Source organism: Condylura cristata, unplaced genomic scaffold, assembly GCF_000260355.1.
Source record: "Condylura cristata isolate star-nosed mole 26May11 unplaced genomic scaffold, ConCri1.0 scaffold00020, whole genome shotgun sequence".
NCBI lineage: Eukaryota > Metazoa > Chordata > Mammalia > Eulipotyphla > Talpidae > Condylura > Condylura cristata.
Genome location: NW_004567121.1, coordinates 31,590,128 through 31,602,494, shown reverse-complemented (window position 1 = coordinate 31,602,494; position 12,367 = coordinate 31,590,128). Strand labels below are relative to the sequence as shown.

General features: G+C 34.5%; 1 protein-coding gene across 9 annotated transcripts in view; it reads right to left on the bottom strand.

The window, feature by feature from the left end:
• PUM2 (pumilio RNA-binding family member 2) overlaps window positions 1-12,367 on the bottom strand; it is a 76,351-nt gene that overhangs the window by 41,543 nt on the left and 22,441 nt on the right. For 8 of the 9 annotated variants that reach the window (XM_012727521.1, XM_012727522.1, XM_012727526.1 and 5 more), the window contains exons 3-7: window positions 6,581-6,689; window positions 5,684-5,871; window positions 4,956-5,125; window positions 1,396-1,666; window positions 1,095-1,188 (exon numbers count right to left, since the gene is read on the bottom strand). In XM_012727521.1, the coding sequence (XP_012582975.1) occupies window positions 1,095-1,188; window positions 1,396-1,666; window positions 4,956-5,125; window positions 5,684-5,871; window positions 6,581-6,689 (832 nt within the window). Of the gene's footprint in view, window positions 1-1,094; window positions 1,189-1,395; window positions 1,667-4,955; window positions 5,126-5,683; window positions 5,872-6,580; window positions 6,690-11,683; window positions 11,759-12,367 lie in introns of those variants that run through there. The other variant, XM_012727525.1, reaches the window with a different exon arrangement.

Below are 12,367 nucleotides of genomic sequence, written 5' to 3'. Positions count from 1 at the left end.
CGTATGAAAAGAGCAAATAATCAAGAACATTTAAAATTTCCAGAAGAAATAGAAATACTGAGCGTACTAGACTGTCAGATGTTAAAAACTAACATAAAATCTCAAGAAATAAAAACTATTGTGTTGGCCCATGAGAAGCTAAACACAGTGTATTTCTAACAATGTACTGAGAAAAAGCTTAAATACAGCAATAGAGAAAGCTGGGGTAGTAAGAGACTAGGTTCAGAGTGCACACTATTATTAGACATCATCTAAAAAAATGTGTGATCATTTTTGGTTAAAACCAGAAATAAAATCTGCAACCTAGGAAGACTTCTTGAATCAACACAAAAATACAAATGTAGAGAAGACAATAAACGTGATATAGCAACCCTTACTTCCCTCTTCCTCCAGATTCTGATGTTGAGCTGCTCATTTCCAAACAGGAAATAAATCATGTTCAGGAACAATCAAATAGGCATACAATGGTGACATAAATCCACATGTGTGATAAAATGACAAACTACACATTTATTAGTGTCACAATTCTGGTTTTGATACTGTACTGTAATTTAAGATGTAGTTGCTGAGGAAAATTAAACTGGGAATGTTTTAGACTCTTTGTAAACTTCATGTAAATCTATAATTATTTCAAAATTAAAAAATCATAAAACAAAAAACCCCAACACAGACAAAATGTACCAAAGTTTGTGTTCTAGTAGTAATGGTGCTTAAATGTAGTAATTCATAATACAGTAAAGACTAAAGGTCAAAGACCAAATAAGAATTTTAAGAAATTGCCTTAGTATTCCTGTTTCCAAGCAGTTTTTGAAATAAACAATTTTTTTCTTGAAAACTACATTCAACTGTCCTAACTTCACACTGGGGGAAAAAAGTGCTGAATATAGATCTTACTTAACAAAGGACACAAGTAATAATCAGAAACTATCCTTCCAGTTACTCTCTATCCTTGCCATGCAATCTATTACTTTTTTAAATCTCAATCAGATGTTTCAGAAAATACCACCATTCAGTGGAAGGAAAACAAAACACTCTAAACACTTAAAAACAAGATTTCTAACAGTCTAGTCACACGGCAACTCACAAACACTCACCTATATGTGGCTGCTGAGCCGCGGCTAATGCATATTGCTGCTGCTGGGCTGCAGTTAACTGCTGAACTGTTAGTGCATTAGTCCTCTGAAAGAGCTATTAGGAAAAACATTGATTAGTCTCAAAAGCTGGGGAGAAAATATTTCTAACACATATTTGAATCACATTCTTAGTTACAAGGACATTTTATTCAATACATTAAGTGTTCAAAGTCTCTTATTATTCACGTCAAGGCCTCATCCTGCTTCAGGCTCTATCAGTAAATCATTAAAAGAAGCTTCTTTAGTGAAGGGGCTTCTTTACCTGTTGCTGGGAATTGTAGTCAAAAAGGCCCACAGTAGCTCCTGAAGAGTCCATTGGTACCTGATTACCAGGATAATCAAACTGTAAAGAATCCAGCCCAACTTGTTCCATGGCATCCAGATTCTGAGTTTCAGGATTTGAAAATTCTTCAACAAGTGGTTTATTAGCTGTAGGATTAGGAAGAGGCCCCAATCCTTCGGGGGGATTAGTGTTGGGGCCCAGGCGTTCAACTACTTCAGTTGGAGAGGCTTGACGACTTCCAGGAGTACGACTATATAAAGAAAATAGGAAGGCATTAATGATCAAAAGTCACAAGCTGAGATGAGATGTAAGAAAATATTGAAAAGCAAATGGTCTTTTTAAATACAGAAAACAAAAGCAAGGCCACTTAATTACAATTTCTCTCCCCAATCTAACATCCTCTTAAGAGTGGATACTGTTTTGAATTTTAGTGTCATTGATTTTTCCTCCCCAATTTGAATAACAAAGTCAGAATTCAATTTTACAGACATGATAATTGGTCAATATAAAAATTTAGGCTTTCACTATCTGTAACTTTTGTCTGAAATCATGGACACAAGAAGATTATCAAGTGACAAATATGGGAAGGCTCAAGGTCAAAACCCACCAATCATACACCATGTGCCCGCATATAATTTTGCTGTAACACCTTGCTTACCAGTATTTCAGTAAAAGATCTAGTTATAAAGGATCACTGCAACCTTCAAGATTTGATAGTGTAGTGCAAAAGGAAAGACCAGTGAGCTAAGACAAAAGAGAGACTCCTGAATTTCATAACTCTAAGCAAATCATTCAAATCTCATTTTCTATACGGAGGAGGCTGAAGACATGACCTTGTTCTAACAACAAAAACTATTTGTGAAAACTCTCCGTCAGGTCTCCATTTCTCTTTATATCAAATTGTTTTAGTTTATTTTGTTTTCATTTATTGATGCATATGGGATCTGGGGTACAGGCCAGAGGTGCAGGGGCGGGGAGGAGGAGTAAAGGGAGAAGATTCATGAGAGGTATAGTAGGGAGCAGAATAGACGGATTTACTGAAACACACTGCTGAGGGGAGCAGTGAGTGAGACAAGAGAGGTCAGCTGCATTGTATGTGGGTCAGCTCCATGGCTGGGGATCTAAGTCAGACTACAGCAGCGATGTATGACAGTGTTGAGACTTAACCCCTACACCACCAGGGAGGCCCTAAATTGTTTGAGTTTTAAATGATTAGAAAAAAATGGAAATGTATAGCATTCCATAAAAAAAATGAAGTTAGCACACCAATGGAAAACCATAATTCTGCATGTTAACAGCTTTTTCAACTGAATACCTCCTTAATTTCCTCAAAGAAATTCTTTAATATTTAACAAAAGGTCCTCTCTCCCCCAGAAAGAAATATTTAAGAACTACGGATTCATAGTATAATCAAACATAAGTACATTTAATAAATGGCAATAGTCATTTTACCTGGCTTTCAAATTCAGAGTCAAACCTATCTAACATTGGGATAAATATATTAATATATTTTACAAAACAATTCCTTAATTATAAGTATTGTTTTCCCGATATCTTAATAATTTTATATTTAAAAAAAAAAAATCAGCCACTCTCCTTGCAACATCTGAAGACACTGCAAATTCCTTTCCTTCTCTGCCATACCTAATTTTGCACCAGAGTGCCAAATGTTCATTTTTCCTTCAACATATATTGGAAGAAAAAATAAAGCTATAAGATCTTCTTAAAAACCAGTAAATTGGCCCTCCCTGGTGGCGCAGCGGGTTAAAGCACAGCACTGAGAATCTAAAGCCGCTTCCGCATAAGTTTGATTCCCGCCCGCCCCGGAGGTGACCACATGGCGTGGCAGACCTCTCCTGACCCACCCGCTGCTCCCCTCAGCAGTGTACTTCTTTGATCTGCCTGTTCTGTTCCCCACTCTGTCTCTGGTGAAGCCTCTCGCCGCCCTTGAGCCTCTGGCCTGTACCCCAGTTCTGTATGAATAAATAAATAAAATAAATCTTTAAAAAAAAAAAATCAGTAAACTGACAAAAAAAGGAAAACAAAAGCTTGCTAAAGTTCTTTTATTCATACTCCAGTACTTATTATGTATCAGTAAATATACACATTAACTTTGTGCCAGCACAAAAATTCTGAGATAGTATAGTGACTAAATGCCCACAACTTTTGAAATTTTTTTATACTGACAAGTAAATACTGCATCTAAAATACCTTATAAATTCTACATACATACCCCAAACTTAGCAAAAATAAAATCAGTGTTAATAAATATGAAATTCATATTAATATGGAATAGAGCTTTTCATTCAAAACTCTAAGATAGCAAAAAAAAGATGATACAATATAAAAAAGCTGTTCTATCAGTGGTGCTATTTCCTTGCTATAGTTAATGATGTATTAACACTTCAATTATAAATTTATACTCTAAGGGCTTTTATCAAAACTCAGTTTTGAAAGCACACCCTTGACTAAGACTTAAGCTAAGGTAATAGCAAAGAGAAAAATCAGGATAAGGTTATAAAACAAATTGAATTAACATTAAATTTATTTCTTGTCAAGAGGTTTACTGGTTTTGGATGCTTTTTTGCACTAAGAACAGAGAACTGTGTTAAGAAGTAATGTTATTATGCTTTTGATAATTAAAGGCAACAAACTTAGAGTATTACCACCCACTTGTCCCTACACTCATGAACTGAGACGCCACAGTTCACAGTATCTCAAAGTAGCAGCTTATTTTCCCATAGGTTCCAAAGTTTCTGACTATGGAAATACAAAGTTTAGAACATCAGCATGAAGAAACAACTCCCTAACATTTAGATACAATGTGCACTGACTAATTTAAGATCAAAGTTGGAAATATAGTTGCCATAAGGAGAAAACTGAAAAATTAAAGAATTCTGAGCTAATATCTAGCTTTTTGAAGTCTCTAATATGTTCCCTAGTCTCTAATTTTAGGAGCAATATTAAATACTAACACAAACTCACGTGGGTTAAGAAAGCAACTACTCCTACGCTAGTTATGACCCTTCAGTTTTTTCCCTCATAGAACTCAAAGGTTGGATTCTTTTTATTAACAGTAAATGACTTTTTAGTTTTACTAATCTGCCACCAATTTGCACATTTTTCTAAAAAGCTATTGGATAGGAACAGAAGAGGAAACTCATGGAAAGATGCTAAAAAGCAACCCCAAAAAGAGTTTGCCAAGGGAAAGAAAATTCACATATTAAACCTAAAATTCACTGAAGGAAATTTAAGGAAGAACAAAGCCAGTATTTAGGCTACCAAATTTGCTGAAAGGTAAAAGCAGCATTTAACATTACTCCTTTAATGGAATGCACTGTTTCAGAGTATTTTTTAAGAACTTGTTTTTTAGTGGCTCATAATCATTAGTGTTCCATATGAAAATTTTTTTGAATTCCAGAAAACACAAGGCACAAAGGGAAATGAAATAAAACAAAAGTGGAAAAATGTCTAAGTCAGTTACATAATCCCTAAAGAGATAACGCTTTTGTTCTTGAGAAAGTTTAATAAAATCTTACTTAAAATCTTTGCAATCGGCATCCATTCCATTTGGCAAACCTCTGCCATTTATTTTAGAATCATCATCATCTCCTTGTTTAAGATCTCTTTTTTGGTCCTCCTCAAATGGAGAAGCCTTGCCTTTTTGATCTCCTTTCTCAGGTCCATCTGTTTCAGCATCTCTAGTGCCCTGAGGAAAAAGAATCTGTTTGATTCTGAGTATTTAATAGAACACACAAAAAAGGTACCATAAGGTGACCTAAAACTATAGTGCATGTAAACAATAAAAGCGTTAAATCCTATTTTAATTTTGTTGTCAACTAATTTAGCAAAGGCCAAAATCTGAGAACAAACCTATGATTTATAACAGAAGGGCTAAGGCAACCTTAACTATAGCGGTGCTGGAAAAGCAGTAACACCACAAATAAGACTAAAGTTGTATATAACACGTAAATGATTTTCTTTAATAACTTTCAGATCACACACTATTACAAATATGTCATTTTAGTCTTGCAAATCATAATTTTAAATCAATAGCTTGATTTTTATAACACGGTGAAGATTATGTTATCTTTGGTGGTTCTATCATTACAAGGATTTCAAGAAGTGGCCAAGTGGAGAAAGCAAGTGTTCCAGTACCAACAAAATTTCTTTTTACTCAATGAAGGGCCAGAAAAATAAACTGACTTAAAACATAACCAAGTAAAGACTGAGCTATTATTTAGTATTTCCTCATCAAAATACTTACGAAAGTTCCCTTCCTAAATCGAGAATCCAATTTATCAGCAGGAGAAGAACTTAATACATATTCTACCATGCTCACGCCAAGGCCTCCACTTTCTGATCGCGGAGACAGTATTGCATTTACTTCACTGTTTCCATGAAAACCCTGCCCAGATCTTCTCTGTACCATAATAGGCTGGGACATTGAATGGTCTATAAGAAAGAAAGAAAACAATTAATATTGGTACTACTGAACTAAACAAAATGTATTCACACAAATTAATATACTAAAATAAGAAAAATCAGCATACTGTCTAATTTTGGAAGTTACGGTATTATCTTTGTAACAAGTTCTACACTTTGTTGTTGAGATTCATTGGCCGGACACTTTTTGAGACTACAGATGTAAAGAGTCATTTGGTAACAAACAGGTAAAAGTCCATGTGAACCAAAGTCACAGAGCAAAAGGGTCAGTGGAGATAAAAACATTAACCTGAAAGCTGTTAAAGCTATTTTGATGATTCTTAGTAACTAATGAAAATAAAGATTTAACAGGAAAGGTTAGATATAAAACTGAGTTGTAATATAAAACTGAGTTGTAATTAGATAAATCAGTCACTATCATCTCATACAACTCAAGACTGAAATTCCTATGATTAAAGCATCTGTAATGTTCATAAACATTTGAATTTTATAACCAGAAATAATTTTTTAAAATTCTTAATGAAATATAAGTATTACAAATCTAACCAATAAGTGGACCATCAATTAATTTACTTAAAAATATGCCTGTGATGACTTATAAAATCCTCAACAAAGACATTACAAATTTTCTTCCAATACTGCCTTACTGCCTGGAAAGAGGAGTGTTTTAGTAAGACTGAGTAAATTCATATTTCTCCTACACATAATAGTAACTTACGAGAAGTTCCCCATGCAGTCTCTCTCCATTCATCATCCCCAAGAAATATGCCTTTTTGTCCATCTTTTGTTGAATCATCAGGTTCCCAAAACTTTTTGGTAGGCAAAAGCTATTGGGGGGAGGAGAGGAGGGAAAAAAAAATACTACATTTAAATTTTATTCTAATTACAAAGAACGAATACAAAGGGGAAAGCAAACTTACCACCAATATATATTAGTTTTCAAAGCTAATGAAAATTAAGATTGAACCACTTCTTAATTTGTTTTGTTCATAATAACTTTCCATTTATATTGGGGTACTGGATCTAACAGTTCTAGACCTAATTAAAGTCCACATCTGATTTTCCTCTACTTCCAAATCCTGCTCTTGGATCAGTTTCTATCTACAGCGTCCACGGCAGGCAATATGCTTTTGTTCTTATTCTACTTATTTAATGAATGTTAACATCACCATTTTCTCAAGGCCCCAAATGTTATTAGCAATCTATGAATCAAGCAGGGTGCTATGAAGGGCATAGCAGGTGCACAGAAAAGATCCTAAAATACTTTTGAGAAAACAGTCTCAAGTCCTCCATTGTTCTGTATTATCGGCCTATATTGTGCCAAGCGCAGCACATAACTTCTAATATGTACATAATACACGAAACGTGCTGACTCGGCCATTCACTGATTATTTAAAATGTGTATCTGCGCAGTTCTTAGTCAGACATTCATATATATTCAGGTCTCTCTCCTTTCTACCTTCTCTGACACCACAGAGAAGGTGGACTGGAGACACATTATTGAAAATCTGGCATTTTCAATAAATACTTGTAAGACACCATTTCTTTCAGAACAGAATTAGGTGCCCAGTCTTTCAATGTTCAAAACTGAACCAATACCCTTCTATCACTACGCTTAACACACTCAATTCCTGGTTGCTTTTTTGAGGGTATGGTTGCCTCATCTTCAAAGTACCCAAACATATAAACTAACTATAATAACAAGTAACTTAGTAACACCTGAAGTGGGTCTGAATATAAGACGGTATGTATATGCTGGGGGTTGAAAGTGTGAATGGATAGTAAGGAAGACACAGGAAGTCATGACCAAAAGCACAACCTGAAAAAACAGTGTGCTTAACAGGGTGTGAGATGGAAGAACAGATGTGAGAAGGTCAGCGTTGATGTTAATAAACCTATCTAGGTCAGATTATGAACACATCCTAAAGAAACAGCTATTACAACGAAGCAACAGGGAATAGATTGGTTAAGAAGGACAGTTGTTTCAGAAAACAACTCAAGATGTGTATCGTCAGAATAAGGATATTCTAGATTAGCAGCAAGGAGCTCAGTTTAGGAGAATAGGGCTATGATAGAAAAACTGAAACACTGTCAGAAAGAACTAAAATAATATGGATTTAAGACACTGGAGAATAACAAAGAACAGGAATAGAGACTGGTGGTAAAAGGATAGAATTATAAAAAAGGAAAAAACTTTAAAATTTGGTAGAAATGAAATGTTAGTACTATGATCAAAACAGGAAATGGGGAAAAAAGAACAGGAAAAGCAGCTCTGAAGGGAGGGGGGAGTCAAACTGGGCACATTCCAAATACAGATATTTTGCTAAATTAAATATCTTTCTTTTAAAGAAAACTTCCGCTATTTAAAAAAAGGTAAGATAAAAATATTTTAAATGATAATCTAACAAAGATGCCAGTAAAACAACCTCTATTTTTTCGATCTCTAAATCTCTTTATAGGTGGCGCAGCGGGTGGAAGCACTGCACTAAGAAGCTGAAGCTACTTCCACAGGAGTTTGATCCCCGCCCGCCCTAGAGGAGATCCACATGACCTCTCCTGACTCGCCCGCTGCTCCCCTCAGCAGTGTACTTCATTGATCTGTCTGTTCTGCTCCCCACTGTGTCTCTGGTGAATCCTCTCACCCTCCGCATCTCTGGCCTGTACCCCAGTTCTATATAAGTAAATCTTTAAAAAAAAAGTTTCATGTTAATATTCAAACAAAACATAAAGCTGGATAACACAATAGTAAAACACCATATCTGACATATTTCAATAACTGAACATTTAATCACGGTAAAACACAAGCTCCCCACTTTACAATACTGTATAGTCATTTAGGTGGAAGAAAATGGTTTCCAGGAGAAATGTTGTTTTTATCCTATACTTAAGAAAAATGTTTCAGTATCAAAAGAGTAACAAGTAATCAGAAATAAAAGTATAACAATTTAATAGAAGCATTTATCATAAACATAAAATACCTCACAAACTAATTTTTAGAGGTAGTGAAATTACACAACCTCTTCGAGGAGACTATTCCTATGTCTTTTGGGATAAGTCTCTCTCTATACAGTGCATTCAGAGATCACTGTTGTTAACTGCCCCACTGCAAAGCTAGGAAAGAAATCTAAGTCCAACACTTACCCATTGTGCCTATTATTAACCCTATTAACCAGGCACTGTACTAAGAAAACATCTCTTCATTTTGTAAACAGGTATAACGTATCATGGATAGGAAAGCAATTTAGATGTTAGTAAAATGAATACTTCTACTGAAGGTCTTCACCAGCATTTTAGAAATAACTGTGACAGTTTACACACTGAATTCAAATACTTCTAAGTTGGACTAAATATGGGTGAAGGCAACAATTCATAAAGCAATGAAAATAAAAGTTAAGCAGGACACTGACTAGACCAAAGAGATTTGCCCTTGGAGAATCTTTTACTGAAGTAGAAATGGGGGAGCTAAGGGCTAAGAGATGTAAGATCTATAAATTATCCAAAATTACCTCATATTAGTTCCCTAATTCACATAAGCTCTAAACCAACTAAGCAACTAAATCTTTATTTATAGACAACTCACTCCTCTGTTCTTTCAATTCAGAAATCACTGGGTGGACATACACAATTTATTTCCCAATTGTCCACCATTTCTTTAATTCTTTTCTCTAAGAAGCACTGATGACGTGCTCTCCCCATATCCAAAGAAATCAGTCAATACCCTAGCCTACTGCTTCAAAATAATAATAAATGAAATTCCTGCTAGAGTTCATGTCATGAGGTGTACTTAAACTTCAGATTTTTAAATAACAAGCAAAATCACTAAGCTAACACAATTTAACATAATCCTAAGAACTTGAAAGATTTACAGTTATTTGACTGTACTATGTTTTAAATTAAAGTGCTCATATAATTTATCCAAACTGAGCCATTTTTGAGAAAGGGAGTGTTATTAAAATTTATGCATTGACAGCAGATCAGTATCTGGACAAATCAGGATTTAAGGTGACTTTATAGATTATGGAAGTTCATAACAGATGGGTATAAATGCTAGTAACTAGTGGTAGAGAACAGAACAAGAATGGTTCTTTTCCAAATTTTAAACTTTTCTGTTAATGAAAAACATTTCTTAGTGTTTTCAACTCCTACTAACTCCCACCAATCTTCATTCCTAGCTCCACTGTCACCAGCAAACATTATTAGTGACGTCACTTTCCATGGATGCAATATTGTAAGTAATCTAAATACTCAAGAATTTAAACTGCTTTTCCAGTACTATTATGTGGTGATAAAGCCAGTAAATTAATGGTGCTGAGCTTTTGGTTTCGTCATCTATAAAGTAATGGTCATAATAAAGCTACTGTCAAGAGTTTCTATGAGGCTAGAATGAAATAACATAAGTTGCTTGGAATAGCATCCTTGACATAGCAAATATATATAACAGTAACATTGAACTTGCTGATTATTTTAAAGGATTACAGAAATCTCATCTCTAGTTGTTTGCCTTCTTTGGGGAGTCGGGGGGGGGGGTCAGTGTGCATATCATGAAATCCTATTACTTATGAATAGTTGCCTCAAACAGACTGAGGTTAAATTTTCCAAAGTTACACAAAAAAGTAGTAAATGCTAGTAGTAGAATGATGATCCCATATCAATTCAATTTTGAGACTTACACTCTTATCCTAGTCCAAGTCATCAATATTTCCGAAAACTTCCATTACTAGGCTACTATTACCAGATTTAATGAAACAGTTTAAAATATTGGGTTGTGGGGAACATCGTGACGCATTTTTTCTGTTTTTCAAAGAAAACAGTGTGTCATGACTTTTCCCACAACTCCGTATTACCATGATATTCATGTTCATTATAGTTTGTTTAAATTTTAAAACAGAATTGGTAAGGCCAAGATTTCTGTAGGCAAAACCATAATCACAACTTAGTATTTTAAAATACCTAGTTTTCATTCCAGTTATTTCTAACAGTTTAAAACAAAGCTAGAGCACCTGAGTGATGTGATTCATACAAAGGTCATTCTTATTACTGCAGTCAAAGAAACCAGTCCTAGTCAAGGTAATAACACTAGTGAAAGAAATGACAGAATACAGAAGTCTCCTATTTCCTACTCTAATATATTTTCCACTTTGCCACACTACCTGAGATCCTCATACATAAATTTACTTTCATGTTTTCTTTAAATATGAATTGATATGAGAAAAGAGGAAGAATTATTTGTCACACTAAGATATAACAATACTCTCTTAACTTAGTGATTTAAAATTAAATCCTTGTTTCCCTAAAGAATTTCAGGCAGAACATCTCCTCTTACTTAAAAAAACTTGGTAAATATGCCCCCAACAACCTGTACCATAGTTTTAAAACAGTGTTTTAGAGAAGCTGAGTTCAACCTGCTATGGATTAACTTTGTTCTTTAATAGCCACATGACATAATGCAAACCAGAATGTCTTTTGACAAGAAAAATGTTATCAGGGGAAAAAAATGGAAAGGATGAGTTTGAGTGGATGAATACAAGTTGTTCCTATTTCTGTATAAACAACTGTAAGAAAATTCCCTTCTATCATGAGCTACAAAAAAGTGTATTTGAAAAGAGTCCTATATGTAAATACAGTGCTTTAAACATTAGTTACAACCTAAGAAAAAAATAAGGAAAACATTTTTAAAGAAAAAGTCAAGAATAGGGCAACCAATTCAAAAAGGATGTTGCACTAAAAAACAAGCAATTTTAGAAAACTCAAGAGCCAGACGAACGGCACCTTTTAATTAATGAATTCTGGGATAAAACAAAACAAAAACAAAAAACCTCACCTGTCAGGAAAGGAGGAGAAGACTGGTGAGAGAGAGACAGGCAAAGAAGGAAATCCCAGAAGGTTCCCTGCTGCCTGTGAGATGAGGAAAGATAGAAAGGCTTGTGGGAGACAGAACCCAGAGACAGAAACCCGAGTAGGTCTCCTAGCTAGCTCTTAGAGGGAACAGTGTTAGTTGGTAAATGACTAAAAAATACCTTAATTAAAGAATAACAGCTTATTTCAAAATACACTTTTAATAGATGAAGGTCACATGTATTGGCCTGCTATTCACCAACAGCAGTCTAAACCCTAGTCATCTTTACTTTACATATCTGACATTTCCATGGAGAAAGCCTAGATTTAAGCTCAGTTCATTTAATATGATTCAACCTGGTTTTCCAAATACCTTAGATAACTCTCCCTCTACCCTCCCCCAATAATCACTGATTATGACTTTTTTTAAACTGCAAAGATTTCTTTTGATCTATCAAATACTATTTATTAACAGAAATGGAAGCCAAATTGTAAAAATATATACAATGTATATTTGGGAACTGCTAGAGGTCTAACTAACATTAAGGTAAGGTAAGGTAAAGTATGACTTGTTCTCAAAAAAAAAAAAAAAAAAAAAAAACAAAACCAAAAAAAAAACCCCAAACTGTCATAGACTAGGTAGGCTGAACCAGTGTCCAAACCTGCTTTT